At 37.1% G+C, this 26,643-nt stretch overlaps 1 protein-coding gene across 1 annotated transcript in view; it reads left to right on the forward strand.

The window, feature by feature from the left end:
* Positions 1 to 26,643, forward strand: part of GRXCR1 (glutaredoxin and cysteine rich domain containing 1) — a 36,469-nt gene that overhangs the window by 1,294 nt on the left and 8,532 nt on the right. Inside the window, exon 2 of the mRNA XM_085577840.1 lies at positions 25,367 to 25,606. Coding sequence (XP_085433966.1) covers positions 25,367 to 25,606 — 240 coding nt within the window. The remainder of the gene's footprint in view (positions 1 to 25,366; positions 25,607 to 26,643) is intronic.

Genomic DNA, 26,643 nt, shown 5'->3' on the forward strand with positions numbered 1-26,643 from the left:
ACCAATGCCTTAGTCAGAGAAACACAGGCCTTCAGAAAAATCAAGATAAAAGTTCTAAAATATTTATCTCATATATATAATTTATCTGTATATGCTATTCAAACCTTTCAATCATTTATATTCACACAGATAGCAACAAGTGTACAACCAGATTATTTCTGAAGTTTTTAAAATCCAGAATTATATTTTTCAATTAAATTATCCTGTGATGGCTTCAGGGCATTATTTTAAAACTTTTTATGCAGTTTTAAATCATGGGGAATTTGATATTAATAACTAGTCTTTTTGCATTTTGAAATTACTTTGAAATGAAGTAATTTCTTATTACAGTAATAAATGGCAATAGATTAACATTCTCTTGCTTCAGGATATTAATTTATCCTCTATGTTGTACCAAAATTAACAGTCTTTTTGTCAATATGAGTGTTCCTGTAGAAGTTGAAGTTTCAGAGAAGAATTTCATGTTCATTTTTGTTCTTACATCACACCACATAGCACTCAGGTAGTTTGCTTTCTTTCAAGATACTCATGGAAGAGTTTGTTCTTGCTTCCTTATTCTGATAAAATTTGTAAAAAACTCACTTTTTAAAAGTATATTTGAAGTAGTAAGTATTAACTGAGGCATGTTTGGGTTCTGCTTCAACTTCAGTTCCACTGTTCTGTGCTATTTCACTGTGCAGAGTATCCAATTTTCACCCTACTAGCCCCATTCCCTTCTAAAGCTGGCTTCTACTACATCAGTAACACTAAGCTAAGAAATTTGAATCAGCTAAGTAAACAGACCCATTTGAAGACATATGCACTTTAATTAGTGTCCCTGCCTTATTGCTTTTTCTATCTCCAGTTTTTTTTGGAAGTTCTTTCCCAGGCTGGAAGGTCTTCAAGAAAGGCCCATGGACTGAGATCAACATACTTTGATTGCAAAGCTTCTTGTATTCCTAGCAGAGTTAATAGAGACCAGTGCTATTTTCATGAGCTGTTTTGCCAGAAGAAAGTATTTTCTTGAAAAGAGGCATATCCATCTTATAACTTCAGAAAAGTACATGTATCCAAGTCTACCACAGAATTCCTTAATTAAAACCTGTAAAATAATGATTGGTTTAAAAGGTGTAAGAATTTTTTTTATTGATAACATTTTACTGTGGAAGAAATGGGAAAAATTAAATTATCTGATGAAAACAAACCAAAGAGTTTTTCACACAGCATGTAATTCCAACTGAGAACCCTGCTACAGGCATTGCACAGTCCAAAAGAAAAGCCAGGTTTTCAAAGTGGATGAGGAAAATACATGTGGAACTGAGAAGCTTCTTCCTAAGCAGGACTAGATGAGTGATTTCCAGAAAAAAACTGTATATTCTTACATTAAGCACCTAGTGGGTCAAAGGCATATATGCAACAATACAGAAAATATAATGATTTGAAGTTTCTACAGAAATTCAGATTTCCCCAGAGATAAAGGTCTAAGTCTAGAGAAAAAGAGTGATGGTTTGCATATCTTTTATGTCATACTCTGAGCCAATTTTGTATGTCACATGGTGAGCACAGAGGAGAGCAAAACATAAAGGTTAACTTTTAGATGGATTTGAAACTGCTCAATCCTAATGAGAAGTATGATTGAAATCCATCCAATTACAAATGAAATAATGGCCTTTAGAATGAGATTAGATGATGATTTCTAGTTTCCTGTAAGCATGCTCCAGACAATTAATTGAGCTGTAATACCAGTTAGAGAAAAATGAGAGTTCTTCTTTCAAAGGCTTGGTAAGATGGAAAGATGTCTTTGTTAGCAGGTACAACTCTGTCTGGGCATTTTTCTAAGTTACCCCCTTGATTATGTGAGGTCATCTCCAGTTTCTCTTAGATAAGCAGCAGCAAATGTATAACAAGAGTTAAGAGGAGAGTGCCCCTCCCCAGGGAGAGTCCATCTCTGCCCCTTTGATGATTCAACAGCAGGAACTCATATGAGATGAATCAATTGTACATTTCTCAGTGTTAGTGTCAAGTCAGTATTTTTAATCTCAGAGTATGCACATGAACTCTTGACAATCCTGTATTCTAAGTGCTGATATATTCTTGTATGCAAACACTTCTGATTTAGTATTTACTGTATCACTGCCTAACTAAAATATGCATGTAAGAAGTCAAATACTGTGTGTGTATGAGTGTCCTGTGACCCTGAAACTAGAGCATGGCTTTTTTCTGCAATATCAGCATTCTGATTCTTCAGACTATATCTGCAAACTCCTTTAATACATTATTTCCCCAAATCCCTAGAGGTGTCCTGTGATAGAGGAGAGATCCTTTAAAGCAAATCACTTCAGCTATTCCAGGGATAAGCAGGGATTCATTAACTGGGCTTTGTTATGTTGTGCAGTCAAGTCCTTTAAATTTGTCTGTTCAAATACCTTTGCTAAAAGCACTTGTGTATTTTAATGTTCCATGGAAATATTTGGATTTGTGAATATTTTTTCCACACTTTCTTACTACAATCTTTCTCCAGAATTGGTTCAGACACTTCTCACAACAAACTTATCTGAAAAAAAAAAATCACAACTTCTCAAGCTTTTTTCAAGAGAGCTTTTTTCAAGCTTTTAAGAGTGATGTAAGGCAGGAAGTATTTCTAGATGAAAAGGTTTTTTTGGTTGTTGTTGCTATATGATACAAGCCTGGTTTGAGAATATATATCTAGGTATGTGTCCCCAGCTGCATCTTCCCACAGTCACACACACAGCACTTCCCTCACCCGTTCAATCTGTGACCTCTCATTTCCACTGTTCTCTGGGAAGCTGAGTCCTTCACACATTACTCTGTCCAAGATGAGAACTGCTCCAGCGCTGTGACAGTGAAAAGTCTCCCTTTAGGTCACCCTTGCACACCAGGTCATCCCCTGGTGAAGCTGAAGGTACTGCCAGGTGCGTGGGAGCAGCTGTGGGAGCTGGGGCCAACACGTCCCTGGGGAAGGAATGCAGGACAGAGCAGGACACATCCAGGGGCTGCCTCAGCTTCCAGACAGAGCACGGTGGGGGAAGAAAGGTGGGGAAGAGACCAGCTCTATTGATGCTTTGGGACAGCATGGTTTCCATGGCAACACCTCCAGCTTTTTCCTCCTTGGGGCGGATGCCACAAACAGACTGTAGACATGGCAACCACATCCTGGCAGGGTGAGGGAGTGGTGGGTGGAGTGGTGATGGGTGTTGACAGAACAACCACTCTGCTGGAGAAGGTGGGAGGAGGTCACTGGTGGTCACCTGTGGCGGGCAGGGACAGTCACATGTGTCACCCAGCCTCCACTAGCACCTAACCTGAGCCTGGGGTAGCCTCCTGCAGTGCTGGAAACACAGGCGGCAGACAGCTGGGAACAGTTTATTTGTGAGAAACACACACTACTGAAAATCCTGAAAAGCAGGAGGGAGCTGGAGCTCTCACTCTCCCTGCTCATGCATCTCCTTGGTATAAATTTTATCCTGCTGAGACTCTAAAGCTCACAGTGTTGGCAGCTCTGAAGCTGGGGACATGTCAGTTGTGTCAGAAGCATAAGCTCCTTCTCTGCATATCTGAAGTAATTGTGGTTTTATTTCAGTATACTACAAAAAATTATGTAGTCTAATAGTACAATACTGTTTAAATACAAATGGATATAAATATTTCCTGTAACTTTCTGTAAAAATTAGCATAGAAATAGTTATTTTTTCCTTGAAACATATGTACAATTGTATATATAATTCTCTTCACAACCGATTTTTATGACTAAGCCATTCCTATGGCTATGGCTGAATCACATAGAGCAAAAATCCTTGGGTTGTCTAATATTTTACTAGGTAGTGCAATGATCATTTTATGCCAAACTGGGTTTCCATCTCAATGTATAATGTAATGGAGTTCAGCCAAAGGTTTTACACAGGTCTCTCCTCATTTTCCATGTTTCAGCATGGGTGTTTTTCCTCCATTCCCATACTTACACACTCCACTGGCCTTCCAGCCTCCTCTGAAAGGTCAGGCTCTGCTAAATTAGCCACAGAACTCATTCTCAGGCAGGGCTTCCTGATGTCTTGCAAAAGGGCAGGCCTGGTTAACAAAGCTGAGGAATGACTTTGTGAGTGTTGTGTCAGAGAGGGTACGGGTGAAGAGTCAGACATAACACACTCAGTCTTTGTGAAATTTCCAAACACAGTTTCCCAGGTAGAGCTCACATGTAAGGTGGTGAAGTGCAAGTCACTATTCAGCTTGATGAAGAATGAGCTTATTCATGTTTAGAGTTTTTTAAAAGAAGAGCTTTTAGGGTAGTTAAGAGTACCTTCATCTTTTGTTGCTTGCACTTTTAAACATATTTTTTACTTGTATTGTTTTACCAGAAAAGTGAATACACAGCAGTACATGTAGAGCTTACAAATTGATAGGCCTAGTTAGTACCACAAACAAAATAAAATGAAATACAGCAGCAAAACCAATCATCTTCCAAAGAAGTCAGAGGCTGCAAAGTGCTGTTAAGAAAAGGTTCATGTGTAGTAGTACTAGCAAAGGTTATCAGGGTAGGTGGCATATTGTATACCACTGCAGCCTCTGGAGCATATATCACTGCAATCCTTAAAAGTCTGGGGAGACAAGAAAGAGAGATCTGCTCTTTCACTGGAGAAGTCTTCATAAGACTTGAAGACTTGATAAAAAGAAGTCTCTTTCTCACTGATTAACTGATCACTGCTGACATTCCAGAAATCACTGGACTCTTTGAATTCAAAATCCTTTTCTAGGACTGGATTTACAAAGATTGCAAAAACTCTCCTGAACTTTGCCTTCATATTCTCTTCCATAAACACTACTCTGACTCCCAAATGGACATAACTTACAAACTAAAACAATGGACTGGATTGCTTGTATAGAGCCTTTGATGTAGAAATGTCCCTTATATGGATAGAGATAAATGCCACTGAGATGCAGGTATCTGAGTTACAAACTTCCAGTGTATTTTCCTAGTGTTAGTAAGTCTGGAAAACTAATTATTGAGCAGTGTTGCACTGAAATCTACTGGAGAACAGGAAAAATTATAATAACATGGTGATCAAGTGATTATGAAAAGCAGGTTTTTGCTTGTTACAGAAAATTCAGAGTTAGAAGGACAACTAGGTCACTGCTGGAATGGGCCCCGAATTGCTTCACCACTTGCTCTTGTATCTTCCAAAGGGCTTTGATCTGTGACCACACTGCATTGGACACTGATTCTGCTGATGCTGTTGATCATACCACAGTTATTAGAAGTGTTTTCCAGAGTGGATTTCTGAAAAGACACACTGAATTAAAAAGGAAGATGGTCAGGTCTGTGAGCTTTTAACTGGAACCTGGATTTGGTCAGTACTTAAGATATTGGTTTTTATTGTTCACAGAGAAATCAGTTGTAAAACACTGAGGTCAGGCAAGTCTATTATGAGACTATTCAGGACATTTTAGGATTTGCTTCTGTTGGACTTGAAATGCATATTTGACATACTTGATAGGATCAGTAAATAGATTTTTAACTATCTAAACCTCTGAAAGTGATATACAAGTTTTGAGTTAAAAAACACTTGGCTGTCTCATTTTCAAAAAGCTTAGATATGGGATGTCTTGACTTCTCAATTGGGTAGCTTACCAACAAAACTGTGCTTAAATGTATCAATTTTTAAGACTGAGTCAATAATTTAAGAAAAAAAAATATTATAGGCTTTTATGCTGGCAGTCTGACCAGCATGTACTGGGCATCTGTCTAACGCTCCAGTGCACTGCATGGCCTCAAAATAATTCTTGTCCTGATGAGCCTTGATCCTTGTAAAGGATCCATAAACAAGGTCAGTGTTTTTGAGATGCTAGCTTTGTCCCTTGCATGGGAAAGAGCATAGCAAAGGAGTGGTGTTACTGCAGTAAATATGGATAAAAAGAAGATGTAGTACTACAGTGAATCAAGACTTCAAGTATAGATTCAAAACCTCACAGGCCTCTGAAGAAGAACTCAAACATCAAGCTCCAAAACTAAGATTCTCCAAATCTCACTTGGCACCACCTAGCCTCAAAGGCACCAAAAGCCTCTCCTTAATGAAAATTTAACTAATGCTCTGCCTTAGCCACCTGCCTCAGCATGTCAGGATTGACAGCACCTGACAACTGCTTCCTACTTGTGTCCTATGGGAGCCATAAAATAAGGGTTCCATTGCCTGTCCCAGCTGCATGGCTTCATGCAGTAGGTGTTCCATGAGCATTCCTGGTGGATCAGCTCCTATGCAAACTGCACATAAGCAGATGCTGCTTTGTTACAAATTGCATCTGTACGAGGCAGTGGTGGGATAGACAGTCACAAGATAGTGAGAATATGTTGGAGTTGTGGAGTAGAACACAGGATTGCTGGTTCTCAACTTACCATACCAAATAGGACTGCATTCTTCAGCATCATGCTTGACTTCCACTTCCTTCCTCCCTCCCTCCCTCCCTTCCTTCCTTCCTTTTTCTCTTAAGCACTGTAGTGATCACAGCACTCCAGCATGGAGGTATCCTAAAAAACATGCATGAATTGCTTGTGAGGAAAAAGAGAGAGGAGACTGAATCAGGTATTCAAGATATGAGAGATTGCAAATAATCACGTTCTGCCTTGTTTCATCGTCTCTTTTTAAATCTAAAAATAGATTTTCTTTCTTTTTGAAAGAATGAATGCAACTGCCAAATGTAAGAAAAGGCTTCCTAGCTGTACTAAGTGGGATTCCTAAGTCATATTGGCCTCAGGATATTTTCTGAGCTGAAAATAGTCATAAAATGAAATAGATTTAGTAGGAAATGCCATATATGCTTTCCAGACTCCTAATTATTTGTCTGGTAGATGACCTGGAATACCAGACGACCACTGGGTCTGATCCTATGTACTGTTCTGGGACTCTTACATAATGTCCCTTTGTGGGACTGCTCAATAAGGTGCTCAGCCTTTGAATTAACATGGAAAATGCTTCATCTTACTTCAAACTAACTAGAAAAAGGGTCATGTTACACTAGAAGCCTATCAATAATATCTTAGGATACTAGCACAGAATTTTTTCCACTTATTCTGAGAATAGATTTTTTTTCCTGAATTGGCCACTTACAGCAGAGATGAAAAAGATTAATTGATTAGTCTTAATCATTAATTAGTAGCAATAACTCTTGTCTTTTGCTATCTGTGAAGCTTAACTTGGTAACTCAAATGGAAAAAAAGGAGAAAATATGTTTTTAAGTATTATGACTAAGGCTCTCAAGAAAATTTGGGGCTATTCACTTTTCTTTGACATGTACAGCAGGCTACTGGCTAGTTCATTGACTCTGAACCTTTGCATGCCTTCAACACAGCAAATAAATATTTTACAGAACACATAAAGATGAAATAAATTACTTATGTGCTTAATTCCTAGCCACATACTGCACTCAAGTGTCTTAGGTTAAGTATGTTTTACTTGAAACTTTGCAAACATGGAAGCAAATATTTGGCTATATTGGGCCAATTTGTCACCAAAGTGCACAGCTGTGCAATTGCAAAAATGTGGTAATAATGAAGATGAAAAGCAGCTTCTTTATTAAAAGGTAAAAAAAAGTTCTAACAAGTTAAGTGCATTAACATCCTGTTATTAAGTTTACAGATCTCAAAATTGTTTCAATTCTGAACTCGGATTTGCAAATACACTAAGCTAGAAAATATAAATGTATTTGTGCCACAGGTATTGTGTTGCTAGACTGCTCCAGTCTGTCTACAGCTTGCTGTGATATTTGCCTACTAGGGTTGGCAGTCTATTACATACTGCACCAAAACAAGGTACATGATTAACAGCTTGACAGAAAGAAATGGTCAAAAAGACATTTTTTTTTCCTTGGCTGGAACTTTAGCCTGTAGCTGTAATGTTTGGAACCTTCATAATTTTGTATCTGAAATACAATAAAGCATTCTTGAGAATGGAATTTGCAACTAGAGGGAAAAGGGTTTGGCTTTCATGCATGAAAACCTTTCTAATTGCTGTGACATCCATTGCAAGGTAGTACAAAACATGAAAATGAAACCTCAGTGAATTTTTCCAAAGCTTGTAAGAGGAATAATAGATAGGACAGCATCTCCAGCCTGCTGATTTTGAAAAGAAGCTGTAAAGTTACAGCTCCCCATACAAACAGGCAATCCTGTGGTTTTGCTTGATGCAGTATTTATATTGTGGAGAAGCTGCCACAGGATGACTCTTTATAGCCTCCATCAGAGAAAGCAACAGAAATGGTCACAGATGAGCAGCTGGAGTCACTGAGGTAGAGACTCATTTCACGCATGGCAAGAAAGAAGACAGAAAAACCATCATTCATTGCTAGTACGAATTGTGGAAAGCATTTTAACAACCTTAGTGCTGTTTTGCTTTGGAACTTTATCTAGGGACATCATCCATCAATGTCAGATGAGCATGTCTTCTGTACTGCAGTAAAACCACGCACAGACTCATTCTTCCTCCATTTCTCAAAAAGAAATATAAAAAGCCTTTCTAGCCAATATTTGCACACATTTATAACACCATGCAGTTTTATGAGCTGCATTGACAAATCAGCCAACGCTCGTATGAAGGTAAAGAACAATTTCTTTGGAATTCACCCTTGTTTCGAATACTTCTAATTGTTAATTATCTAACAAGCTTTAAAACTATTAGGAATTGTAAGGAGACATACATTATTATTTAAGAAAAATTTGTTTCTCCTTGAAAATCTGTAACACAGAAGGAACTCAGTCTCTGAAGAACTTACAGCTTTTTAAAGAAAATACAATATTATTCTGCCCAGCTGCTCATATCTTGCTATTTGTTTACTACATCTAAATGCAAAAGACTGTCCCTCCTAGCCCTACAGGAAACTATGAAACATTGCATTGTTCAAGCGGAGAATGTCCTAAGAAGGAGACTGATAGACACAGTGAAAAATAAGAGCTTTAAGCACTATTGCTTCCTTCCACTTGTCACATTATACCTTGAGAACTTCCCTTTCCAGGTGTTGGCTGATGAGGTCTCTGGTGAGACCCCACTGGCAGTGCTGCATCCAGCCTGGGGATTCTCAGCTCAGGAGAGAAATTGACCTGTTGGAGCAAGTCCAGAGGTGGGCAATCAAGTTGATCAGACTCTCTTATGAGGAAAGGTGGAGACAATTTGGTTTGTTCAGCCCAGAAAACAAATGACTTTGGAGAGATCTAATTGTGGACTTCCTGTGCCTGAAGGGCGCTTAGAGAAAAGATGGGGCAAGAGTCTTTACAAGAGCATATAGTGACAGACAAGGGGAATGGAATTCTTGAAATTCAAAGACAGTAGGTTTAATTTAGATATTAGGAAAAGATTGTTTACTCTGTGGGTAGTGAGGCTTTAGAACAGCTTGCCCAGGGAAGTTGTGGATGCCCATTTCCTGGAAATGTTCAAGGCCAGGTTGAATGAGTCTCTGAGAACCTGGTCTAGTTGAAAGTGTCCTGCCAATGCATTCTAAGATCCTATGATGCTTTCTATCAGATTCACTCACACGCAATGGGTAAATCTGGTTGTTCTTTCAAATCCCACAGTGATTCAAAAATATAAGCACCTACTCAGACCCTTCAAGTTCAAATTTACACTGTCATAGGATTTAAAAAGCTCATTTTCTGAAGGACTTGTTCAGGAAATAGATTATCTTCATCTAACTGGAAAATATTGCCATGGCAGCTGTTGTTGTATCTGCTGCATGGTCAAACCTTTTGCAAACCTGTCTGCTTGGTGGAGGATATTCTTTTGCATCCTCATATGGAAGATTGTGGGGTATAAGGACACTTTTACTGGCCAATATTTACAGCTGAATGCAGATAATTAATACTATAGGTTTTTTTGTTTGTTTGTTTGTTTGTTTTTTTTTTTTTTTAGCTGCTCCTGACTGGGAGCAGTCTTGAATCATGTAATTCCTTCAGTCAGGTGGTTTCATCATCAGCTACTCCAGCACATCATGTAAAGACACAATAAATAAGGTAAATAAGAGCAAGAGGTTTCAAAACAGGAGAGCTGTCTAGTGAAATTTCTGATCTGTTTTTTGTGCTGTCTCAATTGTCATTTTGGAAGAAGGTTATTCAGCTGGCAGAAATACAATCAAGAATAGAGTTTCAGCAGTTTTTGAAGACATGATATGAAATTAGAATAAATGTTATTGTTTTTTCTTGCTGCACAGTATTAAATGATATCTATGCAAAGAAGCCATTGAAATGTTATTCCAAAAGAAAAGCACACAGAAGATTTAATAATCTCAGCTTCTTAATTTGTAGTCTTATTCCTGGAACAGAAAACATTTAGATCTATGACATAATATAGATTCTAGCCCCACTGTAAGAACATTATTATATGAAAAGTATGATGGTATGAACATTTTATTTAAAAAATACACATCTCTGAGCAAAGTCCTGAATCAGGCTAGAAAGTAAAGCTGCTTACACTGACCTAGGTAAAATATTGTCCAGCTGCAGATGTGGTATATACAGAATAACTAACTTGGTAGCTCTTTTGACCGACAGGTTTAAGAGCTGATATAAAGCAGACAACCTGCTACATTTTGATTTTCAGATATTACACCTATATGGTTAAAAACAAAAAACAAAAGCATACACCTTAGAGTCTTTTCAGCAATGAAGTCTATATTCTGCTTCATGAAGTTGTCTTGTATTTTATCTCCAAAAAACTGGTGGATGAGTCATCTGTTCATACACCAAGGCCAGCAGCCACAGCATAGGCTATTCTAGGGCAGAGTTGGTTTATGTATGCTGTCGAGGAGTTGTATCTGCATAAAAATCTCAAGCTCTCTGCCTTTTTTGAAAATCTATTGCTTAAGAAAAGAAATGAAACACTTAAATTGTGCAATGTAGATGGATCTTTAATTTAAAAAATGGATATTGAATATGTAAGTAATAATTAACTACTCTGGACTTGAAGATGAAGGTACCAAATTTCTATGTATTATTAAGTAATGAGATAGCTGAGAGCATAGTTCCAATTAGGTTAAGTAATATAGTGGGGAAACAAGGTCGTTCATCACTCAGTGCTAGTGCAGGACAAAGTAGTGCTATAACTATAAGATACCCGTGTGCATCACTTCCATGTATTGAGTGATAGGGTTCTCTGAGAGGTAAGGATTTGAGTCAGCACTTTGGTGCACTAATCACACCATAACTTTGATCTCTGCCTCGTTCAAAGACCTGTGCAGAGTTCATTACTGGTTGAAGAATGTCTTGTGACCCCAGGTGAGACAATGCTCCGTGAACACCTGAGAAATAGTTGTCCTTAACAATTTGTTTTTCCTTAACTTTAAGGATTAAAGGAAAAATAGTTTTTCTTTTAGTGTAGCGCAAATGACAACTCCAACCTTTACACAATAGCCTGTTTTTTATCTCCACCCACACAGGTAATATTTTCAGCTAGACTTCAAGTTATATAAAGTGCCAGGAAAAAAAGTACATAATATGTCAGGTGTTTGGAACTGAAAACTGAGGGAGAGTGGTGGTTTCCCTGATTTGCTCACCATTTACTGTGAGTTTCAGGATTTTAGTGCATCTCATTTCAGCTTCCGTTTGCAGGAATACAGTAAAAGGTATAATAACTTCTGACAAAAAACTTGTTGTCTGCTGAACATGAAAACTCCAGGGTTTGATCCCAAATCAAAACCAGAATTCCTTTAACCCTTTCCTCTCATTTTATTCCTTAGGAAGGTAAACTCTGAAGAATGATAGCAATTTTAGAATTTTCTGCTGATGACTGCAGTTGAGAATGACACCTTATTTCATTTATGCTATTATCTTCAGTTGTTTTTGCATGAACAGTTCTGTTATATATTACAGACTGACTCTAAGCTGTAATTAATCCATTAAAATCTGAAACATTTTTCAATGAAAATGCAATATATTTTTGCCTGAGCTAAGTGTGACTGACTAGGGCTTTCCTGAATACCAGTTTTTACTTGCTGATTCTCTCTAGCACTAGGAAAATCACAAGTTGCAACACTGCTGCAAGTATAAAGAAGCAATGGACTACTGTGTTGTTTCCTGAGATATTCTGGTATACTGCAAGAAAGTATTGGAAAAAACAGCCCACTTACCACACAAAGCATAGCTGACAAAGAAGGCAGAGCCATGTAATATCATGAGCAGGATCTCATCAGCTAACTTTTATTCTCCACTCAGAAATATGATGAATAGGATTGGTAGGCAGCTCATAGACCTCTAATGCCTGTTAATTAACCAGACTAACTGAAACTTGGGAATTTTAAGGGAGATCACTGCATGCATTAATTGCACCTGGCAATGTTTAAACGTAAAATGAGTCAGAGATCCCTGTGTGTATGTGCTACTATTATGTTATTATTAGCATTTATCAGTCTCTACAGCAGTCTAAGTCTATTTTAGAAAGAATGAGTAAGGAATTGGTGAAAGAGAGGAGCAAAGAGAAAGAGGGAAGGGATAGAAATCTGTTTTTTAAACTTCATCTGCCTGCCAGAAAACACTATACAGGGTATTCCAATGCTGCTGCCAAGTTAAAAATAAATGGGCCAGAGCAGACATTGTATTTTTCATGACAGCCATTCGCTGCTGACCACACAAGTCTGTTTCTCTGCAGTATGAAATGTTCTATTGAGTGAAGCAGCAGTGCTTACAGACAGATGGGGTCAGGGTTCACAAACCACTTAGAGCCATGCTGTTTGCTAACATTTCTACATGATCTGAGATATTGAACACTTTCATCTTTATCTGTCCATCTTCACCAAGTCATGTTCTAGTTCACTTCTGACTAAAGCCATCCTTACTTACAGAATATTCTCAAAGAGGATATGAGGTGGCCAATGATTGTCCCCAAATACACAACATACATTAAAACATCTAGAACAGTGTGATAAATAGGAAGAAAAATGAAAAGATGCTCATGATAGGAGAAAATAGGATTTGAGCTCCACAACTGCTGTTTCAGGCAAACGTATGGTGCTTCTTTTTTTAGCAATTCAGGGTGTCATCGTGGGAAATGATACATATGTAAATAGCAGAATTACCACCAAAATCTGAGTATGTAGTAGGATTAAACATTCCCTCCCAAGAGAACTAAACATATTTGAAAAATCTTACACATATTGTTAGACAGAAATCCCCAAAGTAACTGAAAATGCCATCTGACAGTATGGAAAATAACTATGCCACAAACATAATTAGTCATTTATTCAACTATTTCATACATACATCCAAATATAAGCAAGTCTAGAGGTGTTAAAACGTCCTTTTTGGTCAAGCTAAGTACTACTAAGTACAACTAAGTACTAAACAGAGCAATTTCAAGTGGACCTAGATGCTCCCTCCTTCTGTTTCCAACCCCTTGTTTTGAGTAGAACTAGAAAACAGAAGGGTCCAGAAGAAAAAAAAAAAAAAAGGCAAAAATTGAATGATGTTTTTTAAACTAGAGAAAAAGTTCAATTTTATCAAAGTTCAATTTTCATTTCACTCTGTATTTATTCTTGTTGCTAGCGATAAAAGAAGTGAAATAAACACTGATCAGCTGTTGAATAATAATTATTTCCATACTCCTACATATAACTGTTATCCCCAAGTGGTAACTCATAACTGTTAAGCAGTAGGTAATTAAATGATGTAACCTAGGACAAATCTTCTAAGAATGGAGACTTATTCTCAGATTTCTGGGGACTGTAGTTTTTTTAGAATTGTGTAATTAATACTAACATTCTTCTCATGACCCATCTGGGATCCATTGTTTCAGTTCTCTGGTCTTCCACACTATTTACAGGCACAGCTTCAGGTAGGCAGATGCTATGCAGCTCAAGCCATGCATTTTTAATTTACTGATAGCAGCATTTCCTTAGGTGACATGCTGTAGACTTTTTTCCCCCTCTTTTACATTAATTAGTTTCTGTTTGCAATGTACACTGAAATAACAATGACGTTCCAGTTTGCCTGTTCTCTATGTGTTGTCTGTTAGTAGACACAGAAAACATATAGAAATGATAAACTGTGAATGATTTTTACTTTCACATTTAGTTTGGCTTCCCAATTTCCAGACATTTTAAAATGCCTGTATCTTACTCATATGTGAGGCGCATTGCATAAATTGTTATGCTGCTGTTCTGTGAACAAAGTCTTCAGTAAACTGTCTCCAGATAAACAGTTGAAAATAGTCAAAGCAGAAATTAATCTCTTTTGTTGTCCTTTCTCATTGATGTAAAAAGTCATAAACCCTCCCTGGGATAATTTGAAACTGGGTCCCCTTAATTTCACACATATCAGACATGCTACTATAGCCAAAATTAGTCTAATATGTTGAAAATTCAAGGCAAAATTTATTCCTAAATGAACATATCTCCAAATGCTCACAGGATTCATGCAACAACATAATGTTTGTGTAGACATCACAACTGTGTGCAATTGTGTCACAACATCAGCCATATCTGCCAGAAATAATATTTTTCTTGCAGAAGAGGGAACTTTCTGTTTGACCACAGATATGCAATGCTTCATAGCAGGTTTCTTTGGACTGGTTGGGAATCTTATTGCAAATTGTTTACACATAATCAAGTACTTCACAACTTTTGTAAATTTTGTATCTGATGATTTTTAAAGGAATTAAGTTACATCAAGCAGTAGAGGAGATGAGATAGAAAACAATGATGAGTGGGTATTGGGATTTAATGGGTAAAACACAATGTGTTATTACTGGTGGAAGCAAAGGTCCTCCCCTCCCATCCTCTCCCTTTGTCTCATTATTCTGTAGACATATTTGAAAAGATAAAGCTAACCAAGAGCCAGAACTAGTGGAAACCAAGGTCATGGCAAATGATGCTGGCTGGGCTATAGATACTGAGTTAAAGTAATTAGTTTTCAGAAAATCTTGAGTGGTAATTATACAAGGTCTGTGACTGTGAATACAGGGAATTGGCTGGAGGGAAATAGAAACACCTATATTGTTGAGGGAATTCAGGAGATAAATCAAATTCTTGTGGAGAAAACTGAGTTTGCCTGTGAGATGCTGGAGAAAGCTCTCTGGTATTTGGAGTCATAGAGATATATTGGAGGGAAATTGAAAAGCTGTGATTCTAGTTTTAGAAATAATGTTTTGGAGCTTGAAAAGCTGATGTGTTGGCTGTGGAGACACTAAAATAATTTTAAGTGCTCTGTATTTTCATTGTTAAGATGTTTAGGTAAACGTGTTCACTTGGATTCAGAGAATTCCTCAACAAACCTATCAGAGATGGAAGCAATACTTTGAATTCAACATATTTCAGTCATAAACTGCAACTGACAGAACACGCCAGAAGGGCGGAGTTCATCTGAAATGATGGCATTTTACATGCTCCATGGAAATGCATGGTGATGATCTCATACAAAAGAGGAAGATATTTGTGACACTTTCAGTGACTATAGCTGTCCAAAACCCAGGAAATTGTGCTCACTACAAATGCCCCGGGTTCCATCTGGGGACATCTATCTGCTTAGTGGTGTGAGACCTCTGGTGGCTTCTGTCCCATTTTGGTTGACTCATTACATGCTCAGCCCTGCTGAAACAAAACAAGGAGGTGCCATCTACTTCTCAGCTGGCACCATGGAAATGAGCTCCCAGCCACTCCCGCAGCCCACCTGCAGCACAGACTTATCATTTTGACCTTCTGTTAATCTCATGGAAAGGTAAGGGACTTACTTAAATCAGTTCCCTAATAGATGTCAGGAACCTCAACTGTGGCAGTGAAGTACTCTGTCTTAAGAGAATGAAGCCAAAAGTGAGAGGCAGCAGAAGAAAGGGTTCCACATGCCGGCAGTGTCAGAGGAAATAAAATCACTCCTGGAGGCCTGGCAAAATTGGGTGTTCATTTTAAAATTTATTTTAAAATAAATTGCTTTGACATGGAAGAAAGATGAAGAGCAATCAGGCTTTCTGGGGGGGGGGAAAGGGAAGCTTACTCTGCTATCTGGTCAGATCTTTGAAGTAAAGAAAGAAAAAGGGATGAGGGAAACATGAGTTTTCAATTATGACTTGAATTCAGGAGTTTTAGCAAAGACAGATGAATGGGAGTACATAGGAAGTTTTTTTAACACTATACTTCAACCACACTTCCTGGTGACCAACACTGAGTTTAATCCTTTCGTTCATTCTTTTGATGACAGCTTAAAAATACTTATATTTTAACTGCATTTTATGGTAAATTTTATTTGTAACTTTTTTTAGCTGAAAGACAAACTGTAGTGTAATTTTCACCAGAATTCAGTTCTGTCCAAAAGGTAATTTGAAGTTTTGCAAAATTTGTGCTGTTTTTACCATTTAATTTTCCTGAATTTCACTCTTCATCTGTGCCTGACTGACACAGTCTAGTTCTTAAGAGGTGGTAATAAAATTTAATAAGCACTTCCAATCAGTGTTTATTTTGTGCAAAGACCCAAGAAGAAAATCAGAGGGCTAAGATATCCTATAACACTGTTACACAATTGTGCAGAAGTATGGGTTTCAATTTCCTGATCCAATGATTACACCAAACAAAGAAAAAATGTTTATATTGCCACTCAGATTGTTCAGCTGAAAGCCATTTATCAAACATAGCAGATAATCAAACATCAGGAACACTAACATATAAATCTCCTACTAGCACTGCACCTGTGGAAAACAAATGTTTCCCTGGTTGGATGCCAGGTTGCAGCACACTACAATCAACCTTCCAATACAAAGTAGGCACAGAGGGGAAATATGGCATAAACCAGTTCCAAAGAAAGTTCCTTTTTAGGACATATTTTGACTGGAGTTTGCACAATGTGGAATCACAGAATCATAGAATGGTTTACATTGGAAGTGACCTTAAAGATAATCTAGTTCCAACCCCCTTGTCATGGGCAGGGATGCCACTTGCTAGATGAGGTTGCTCAGAGCCCCACATTCACAACTTCTCTGGGCAATGTCATGTTTTATATAGGTTAAAGTAGATATTAAGCATGCTCATATTAAATATACTGTAAAACAGCCATAAAAAGAAAAAAGTATTTATCAGAAACAGCAGCTTTTTCCCACTGAAAAACTGAACTTGTTTTGCTGGAAATAAAAAAGTTTTGTGGTCTAGTGTTGTTTCCTGTCTCAAAGGAGCCATTTTGAAAATACTGCAGTTATAAGTAAAGTGATCCCAACACCTTGTCTCTTGTATAATAAGCCTTGTTAGTCCTAAATTAATTGATGAAGGAAGAAGAGGATAGTATAAGAACAGGCTGTTTGATCAACAGCATCAGAGCAACAACTAACTTTACTGTTTCCTATTCCAACGAGTTTGTTTCAGAGATGACAAAATAGAGTTACTAAACTAACAGATGAAAAAAAAAGGCCAGAATGTGCCATGGCCCTGTCACTGAAGGCTGAGAAACCCTCAAGCTCTCAGTGAAAATGAAAATCAATGTCAGAAAAAGCAAGCGTACTTCTCATGTGGTCTGAGCCCATTTTGCTCACCTGACAAGAAACCACCGTATTTGGTAAAATGCATCCACTAACTCCCATGGAACTTTATCCAGGTGAATAGTAACTAATGTGTACTCAAAGAATTCTGCTCCAAGAGATAGACACTAATTTTATGAATTATACCTCCAGTCAACCTTCTTAATGACAAATACATTCCCTTTGCCTAGTGTAAATACTACGAAATACTAGGAAATACTACTGTTTCATTCACTTTATCTAGTGAATGCCTTGTGAAAGACAGAGCAGTCTCTCTGTCATATTGAGTTTTACAAGGCTGAATCTTGGTTACCAATTAGAACTGGTTAAAGGCCTTGAAATGTATGTGTACTGTTAGCCAAACAAACAGATATAAAATAATCATCCTAGAGTAATTCTTTCCATTGCTTAGAATGACTGATAAACTCAAAAGAGCCAAAGCAATGGGACAAGACCCAATTCCTGATTTGAAGTGCTACTTAATTCAGGAAATATTTGGCTACAGAGACACATTTTGTAGGAGAGATCATAATGAGGCTGAAAGGTTGTGTATGAGGTTTCATTTGTCTATTTTGGTGTGAGATCCCACAGCACACTTTGAAAATGAAAGGGAATGTTATCATATGCCTTGCTGAAACTTGGCTTGGATATTTTCTGACTGCTGCCTTAATGTTGCACTGCTGTAAATGGCAAGGAACTGAACCTGTCTGTCCTCAGAAAATTATTGCCTATTATTTTTCATGGTGATTGTGATGGTTGATGAAAATTTTTTAAAATACTTTTCTCATGTTAAGGCTGTTAAGAAAATTGTACTATCTGAATTTTCTGTTGAATTTTTCTGATGTGAAGGAAGTCATAAAGATGTAGTGATAGGATTATGGGGAATAACTTCCAACAGAAGGAGAGTAGGTCTAGATTAGATATTAGGAAGAAACTCTTACTTTTAGCAGTGATGAACAGGTTACCCAGAAAAGATGTGGCTGCCCCATCCCTGGAAATGTTCAAGGCCAGGCTGGGTGAGGCTTTGAGTGACCTGGTTTAATGGAAGGAGCCCCTGTCCATAATATGGGGATAGATTTCGAGGTCTACTTCTGACTCAACCCACTTTATGATTCTATGATTTTCTTTGGTAGTGGAAATTTCAAGGTTATTGGCTGTCCATCTTTTTACAAGCAGAAAGATTACTCGTAGGACCATGTGGCTGGCTCTAATATTGTATTCATATTTGTTTTGTGCTCCATAGTACTGTGTTTTCTTGGTGCCTTTATAAGGATAATGTGAGGGGAAGAGGGCACTGGCAAATTGAATCACAGATCTGCAACAATTAAGAGGCAGGCTTACACAGGAGTCTCTACCTGTATGGGCTTCATACAAAGGTCACAGGATAGTCTAGGTACGTCTTGTTTGGCTTCTGTTGAATGCAAGAATGGTTCAAAGAACTGCACAATGTGAAAGGAGTTGTTGGATCCTCCTTTTTTTGGCTTCTAGTGTCTCATGTAAACTGCTGAGAACAAACTATTTTCAGTAGCTCCTGCCTCTTCCCCTTCAATCTTTGTGAGGACTGTCCTTGCAGAACAGAGAAATGCTTCTTCTCTCTTAGCAACCAGAGAAATATTTCCAAGGGTCTTCCCAGAGGCTCTCTCTTTATTTTTTTTAAGAAGAATTTCTTGGAGATGTCAAATTGGTAAATATGAGGTGAGAGAGAAAGAAGGACCGAGCAAGCAAAAGAGAAACCAGCATTATATTACAGTATTTCTTTCCAGGAGAGGTGTAGACTAGGTAAGAGTTAATTATAGATTTGCTTCTGATTTTCAAATGTTTCATTTTGTCCTGTCATAGCTGAATGGCATAAATACATTAAGAAGAAAATACTGATAGAACTTTCAGCACTTGATAAATAAAATCCAATTAGATGGGAACAGATAGTGATTTTCTTTCAACTAATTTGAACATATTTTTCATTTATTTGAAATAAATTTTGCCCTGGCTGAACTTCACAGCATTGCTGTGCCCTGTTGAACAGGAGCTCCTTTTACCCCAGAGTCAGAGCTAGATGTGCATCACACGGTTTGGCTCTGGAGGCTGCGGAGACAGAGGGAACAGAGACCACGAGCTCTGGGGAGATAACTTGCCCTCTTTCAGAGTTCAGGTCACCTGAGAGCAGGATGTAACCTGGTTGTGTGGATGTGCTGGATGAGCAGCAGTAAGGACACTGAGGGTGAGGACTGTTTAGATGTGCAGGTTTGTAGATATGCAAGTGTACATACAAAATATGTATGTATGCATATGTAACTTTTTTTCTTCTGCTCAACATTTTTGTTGGATCATGAGTGTTGCATTTATTCACCGAAGCATCTCTGGCACAAGGTTTGTAATGTGGTCTAGATTCCTGCCTCAGCCTACTTAGTGAAGCAGATACTTCTGCCAGTCTGATAGTATCTAATTACAGAGCCAAGGGGTGCATAATTCAGCAGAACGCCCTGAGATGTTGAAAGATGATATTGTGAGACAGAGAAGGGTGTATCAACCCTTGATTTAGGTCACCCAGGCAATTCAGTACTGCATAAATAGCGTGTTGAGTGTTACACCTGAATATGGTAAAAACCTTTAAAAATGTCATATGTGATAAAGCATTTCAGCTTTTATCAAAGTACTATAACAGCTATTTTTTTCATTTATTATTTTGTTCTTTAAAAGAATCAAATGTAAATTTGTGGGTGATGCTTCCATTGAAATTAATGATAATACATGCATGTAAATAGCTGTTCTTTTTAACTGATGGGGTTAAAACACATTTATACTTTCTTTCTAGAGAGAGGATTAAAAAAAAATGCCATTACTACTACTTTGGTAGTGTTGCTCTCCTGGTTTTCATTTACAACCAAATAAAAATGAAGCTAACATCATGAGTACATTATTCCTCTCACTGATGCACTTGTCTGTTTAGTTATTTGCAGACATAGTTATATACAAAGGTTTTCAAAAAGTAGATTTCACCACTGTTTTAGGAACAGTCACTTTATGCCCCAAGGCATAGCAGTGGTTCTTACACTACAAGCAGAAAAGCATTGGCTTGGACCACTAATAGCTATTAGTCATGCTGCAAAAATATCCATGTTAAGGCTATTGGTTCAAAGATAAAAAGCCACTCAAAGTCACCAAGGCAGACAAAAATGTTGTAAAATATATTAAATAAAATCTATAGTGTTTAGAGAGTAATTCTTGGCAAATATGATGAAGAATTAATTAGATATTGCTATTCAATTTTTAATTTTTTTATTTTGCCTCCCAAAGAGAATAGAAATATCTGCTCAGTCTGGCAGGACTGGTCGGGGCTCAGGTAACTATGAGACCAATAGGAAAACATGGACACTTCTGCTGCTGCTTCAGTTGCAGCTGGACCCAAAAATCAGGAATAAGATATAGTGGAGAAAGTCTGAACCTAAAAATATTCATGAGAGATTAATGGTGTTTATTTTGCTTTCAGAAGCATCATGGAAACACCTGACTATTGTACAGTTTTTTCAGAGCTACTGAGAAGTCTGTTATTGTTGAAGCAAGTGTTATAGGGAAAAGGTAAATTCTCAAAGACAAATTTTAGGAGTATGATTCTCAAATATTTCACATTTCTAAAGCTCTAGTAATACAAACCAGATTTTTTTTAAAGACTCAAAATTTTCAAACAACTTGGAGATTCACATATTCTGTAATGTATTTGTTGTACAGTTACATTGACTACTGGGATTTCCTTTAAAAAAGGGTCAGTATTTCAGTGACCTTCTCTCTGTTTTATAATTTACTTTGTTTTGTTTTACTACCTGTCTTTTTTTTGTAATATTTTTCATATTTTTATATCTACATTTAGTGTCTTCTGCTCTTGTTCTCTGTGTCCTGACATTTTAGGTTTTGTTTTATCATCTGGTTTTAGTTCTGTATTTTCAACCTTTTTCAGTCCCCAGAATCCCTGCATTTTGTTCCTTATCTGCTTGTTCTATTAAACCTTCTTTTTTTTTCATCAGCAATTTCTTCCTTTCTTTTGTGATGCCACTTGATAATGAGCCCACAAATTTACCCTCATGGATGACATCACTCAAGATTTCCCCAGTTAAGGATTATATTTAGTCAGCCATGTCAGATGGATGCCAGTGGGAAGGCAGAGGGAGAGATTTCCCCCAGGTGTACATCAGTACAGGGCTTTGAACAAACTGGTCTAGTGGGAGGTGTCCCTGCTCCTGGCAGAGGTGCTGGAAGCAGCTGATCCTTAAGGTCCCTTACATCCCAAACTATTCAATGATGTTATGATTCTTTTATTTTCAAAAACCCTGACTGACCTGATAAAGAAGTCTGGAAAAAGACTGAATCAGGCACAAAGTAAGTAACGTGTTTTTTTAATGTTCAATCATGAATAGGATTGAACTGGTGAAGCAATTACTTCTTCTCTCTAGACAGAAAAAAAGGGCAGCTCTTTCTTAGGCTGGAAGTGGCAGCTCTGCTGTGAAGTGATGCAGGTCATGCTGCTGCTGTTGCTGGCTACTTGATTCTCCCAAGGAAAATGCAAGCTCTTCAGGCTGAGGCAGTAAAGCAGAATGTGCCCTTAGACTCTTGGGGAGATGGTAACATTGGGCTGCTAAACTAAGAGCTGTAAATCATGTACAAGACTACTACTAAAGCAACATTATTTCCTCCTGAAAACTTAAATCTCTTCCTTGGCAATCTTCTCATATAGGCACTTTCTCTGAAGCACAACCTTGGCCCACAGGGTTTTCCTGAATATATTACACAGTAGTTGCCACCTTAGGCCAAATGGTATCCACAAGTGTTGCTTACAATCAGAAGAGAAAAAAAAAACCCAATAGTAAAGTAAAAAGCAGATCTTTATTTAGGAGCTTCCAGGTGTCCCAGTGGTGAAGGGCACACCTGGCTAGATTTCTACAATTTTTACAAGGGTAATTATTTAGGATATCTAATGGATATGCCCGATTGGAGATTAAGTTGCCCCAGTAACCCAGCCTTGGGTCAACCCCTTGGAGTTGGTCCAAGAGCTTCTTTGCCCCACTTCTTGTTATGATATCTTAGATTACAGTTGGAAAACAAAATGTTCTTGTAGGCCATCTTCCTGACAATAAGACTAAACAGTATTTCAGGAATTTATTGCAAGGTTAGCTTATTGTTCTAATATCTAGAGGAAAACAGTAGGAAAAGTACTGGAGCTACAGCCATGCATTAGCTATCTAAAAAACTACAAATATATGAAAAATATATAGAAATCTTAGGGATCATAAGCTTCTTGCTTCAATAAGAATTCCACCTACAAGAAGTGCAAATAAGTGGTTAATATAAGTTCCTCCAAATCTTTTGATATATTCATCTGTCCAACTTCCACAGCTTTATTGAAGTTTTGTCATGCCCATTAACCAGAGAATAGCCTTCTGTTTAATTTCACCTAGAGTTTTATGTGCATTTGTGAGTTATATGAGGTGATTTGAATTTCAAGTTTGCAAAGCAAAATTGTAAAAGTTCATTTTCAGAAGTGTCTTAATTTGTTTACATTGCTTGTTATTTATTATGGCTTTGCCACAGTTCCAGCCTAGGAAGGAAAACCACAGTGTTTACTGGTTTACTTCAAGAGTGTATTCCGGCAATTAAATATTACAGTTTTCAGCCTCTATGTTGCTTAGAAAAATAAGAATTAATATAGTGTTAATATACTGTTGTTCATTAGCAAGGTGGTTTTCAGCCAGGTGGTAAGAAGGATATCTTTCCATGGTAAAAGTCCTCGCAAGGACAAGCTGTGTACATTTGTAGTACAGAAAACAAGGGTTCTTATGAAAATTTCCCTGAAGAATTGTTTAATCAATGTTCTTAAGACTTTGTAGGGAAAACAATGGTATTTCTTCACTGCCACATTAGGAAACAAGAAAGGATTAAGCATAAAAGTGTCTCTTTGTACATACCTTCCACTTGATATCTGTCTGGATCACTTTACAACTTTCCATTTTTCCATCTCTTCAGCTGCTTATTTGTATGCTGTAGGGACACCACAGTCCTGATGCTTTACCAGATAATGACTGTCTGTACCTATGCTGCCAGCCTCTGGTGTCTGGGAACAAGCAGCATTAGAGATTAGAGCTATGGAGGAACAAGAGCTTCCATCCTGTTGAATAGTTTCTCGTTCAAAATGTATTGTCACTCCAAAGAGGAAGAAATGAGGAATATGTGAAATTTTCTATTTAAGTAATATTTTAAGAAGTTCTTTTGGTTACTTATGAAAACAACAGACTCCTCTTCCTTCAGGCAACCCATGTGTGGTTCCTAAAATATTTTGCGGTATTTATATAGAGTGCTTGTCTTTTATGGAGAGAACGAGCTAATTCTCTCACTTGGAATGTGTGAATGATATGCTGGAGGAGAGTCAATGCTGCACTAGCAGTGTAACAGATTTTCAACCTAGAAAATCGCTGCAGAAAAGTAGCCCATTTTTATAAAACTTGTTCTTAAAATTGAATTTATGACATCCATTCTAAGAGAAAAAATATTGACCTATCACAACATGGTTCCTTTCCTGTATGGGAGATGAAGCAATGGCTACATATGTTGGCAATTACACCTCCAGTATTCTGTAAGTGATCTGTGAAATGCAAATATTTTTCCTGAGAACTCTTTACTATATGAAGAACATTGTAAACACCTCTCTAAGCAGAGTATACTTTTTCAAGGACTTTTTTTTTGTATTCAAGTAGTAAGTTAAATCATGACTGGTTATATTACAAAATCTGCAATGGCATCTGCACAATTAAACAACTATGTTTTTATTGTTCATTCATGAGATAGGTAAAAAATTATCTTTTCACCCATCAAGGTTCATTTTGCATACAGCGCTACAGTGTAGTAGAGATATCCTTGCTTTTTATTTTCTAACTTGTGTTTTGACTCCAGGAATACTGATAAAATTATTAAATATAATTTGCTGAATACAATGGATACTTTAGAAAGCTTGTTAATGCATTACCATCCTTTCAGAAAGCTGGGATTTTAGTTATATGTTTGAACATAGAATCTTTATTTAGAGGAATGATTCTCAGGCTTCTTGAAAATCTATCACACTCTCTTGGGGAAATTAATCCCTGTAGTATTTACACTATCTAACTGTTGTCATCCTAGAAAGGAAAGAAACAGCATAAATTTTTACATATTGAAAAGTGGGGTAAAAAGTAAAATCTGAATTGTAGTGTGAAACTTTTTTCCAGCTAGCTGCAGTAGGTTTTTGATTGGACATTGAATACACAATAAATATACTTTTTTACTGTTGTTTGGATGTTAGAGTAATTTGTTGTGGAAATACATTAAAAATTAGAGAAACAACTCTACCTTGTGCAGCAATAATCTAATTCAGCATGGAGACCTAAAGTATTCTAAGTTAATGTTTGGTCATGGACATGCTGAGGCTTAGCTTAGGCTCTCTTGAAGCAGATTGTCAATAACATCTAAGCTAGCAAGTTTAGTCTTAGTCTGGGTACTGCCAAACTGTGCAAACAGAAGTGACTGTATTAAGAGAATCAGACATCAGCAGAACAGTGTCAATTTATTCCCATTTGGAAGTCCCTCAGGATCTAAAATATATCTATTTCTTGAAAATATATGTTGACTTACCATCTCTAAGACTTTCTAAATAAGTCAAGTTGCACCTTACTTAAACAACTTAAATTGCTTTAAATTGCTGTTTTCAAGAACTTCCTTCTTCCAGTTCCATCTTCACATTTGAATAAAACTTGAATGTTGGATTGTGTTTTTAAGATGCTGGGGTTTTTTTTAATAATATTTTAACTAGAATTACTCTATACTTGGAACTTATTTACTTAAAGTAATGGGAACTTTGCTTAATGTAATGGGAACTATTTTTTTTCCAGGTCTCTACAGTCCCAGAGTTTGGCCGCATAGTAATTTATACTACCAGTCTTCGTGTGGTGAGAACCACTTTTGAAAGATGCGAACTGGTTAGAAAGATATTTCAAAATCATAGAGTTAAGTTTGAAGAAAAAAACATTGCTCTGAATAGTGATTATGGAAAAGAACTAGATGAAAGATGCAGAAGTGTCTGCGAACTTCCCTCACTCCCTGTTGTGTTTATTGATGGCCATTATCTTGGGGTAAGTAAAGCATGAACCTGTATTTTATTCTACAATTGGGAGGAGCAAATGAAAATCTTGATGAATGAAAAGCAGGATTTTAAGAAAATTAGCTACAATGCTGCAGTGATGGTAACAAGATAAGACAGAAATCCTTTCGTAGTATGCACTGCACAGACCCTCACTGATAAATTTGATCTGAAGATGCAAAAGATAACCAGGGAGTAAGAGGCAATAATACATGTAAGATATCATCTACTTCTTAAAAAAAGTCTTATTTTGTAGTTGAAACCATGAAAATCTAGAGAAATAGATATTTTTCCATATGAGAACCTGTATGTATGATAGACCCAGGAAAATGGACACACACAGCATAAACCTGTCATTTATTAATATCTGTGTTGAATAAGAGACTAACACTTTGGGGTATCAGACTTTAAATATACATTGAATTTTAGATGATGTAGTCTGTATCAAGATCTGTAATCAATTGAACATATTTTAGATACAAAATTGATTAATACTTGCTTTTAAAAAAGCCTAGCTGTAGAAGAGATAGAAGAAGAGCCCAACACTGCCCTACTGTAAGACATAAACTTCAAATGGAAAATCCTAATTTGCACACTAGTATTCTAGGACTAGAAGCCTACGTACATTCAAAATCACCTTTTCATTGAACCTGTATAATTGAAATTTATTTCTCATAAACAGAAAAAAAATTAAAACAAAAAGATTCTGGAATGTGGCACAAAGAAAACAGCTTGAAAACTCAGAGAAGGTATTTGTCTTGAGTGGTGAAAAGCTAGCAATTAGCATCAACTGCGAGGCTGTGATTTGTGAAGGCAAACTATATTTAAACACTGTGAGGTTACTGTGTTTGTACCACTTAATGCTTTCATTTTCACAAAACATTTAAGTAACAAAATGCAGTGTAACCAACAATCAGGGATAAAAGATATTGAGGCTGTAGGAACACTTTCTCCTCTTTTCCTCATCCCTTCCAAGATTTCCATGTGTTCTGCATGAGTTAGGCTTCCCTGAGCATTATAACAAATGCC

This window comes from Lonchura striata, chromosome 4 (genome assembly GCF_050655825.1).
Source record: "Lonchura striata isolate lonStrDom1 chromosome 4, ASM5065582v1, whole genome shotgun sequence".
NCBI classification, from domain to species: Eukaryota; Metazoa; Chordata; class Aves; order Passeriformes; family Estrildidae; genus Lonchura; species Lonchura striata.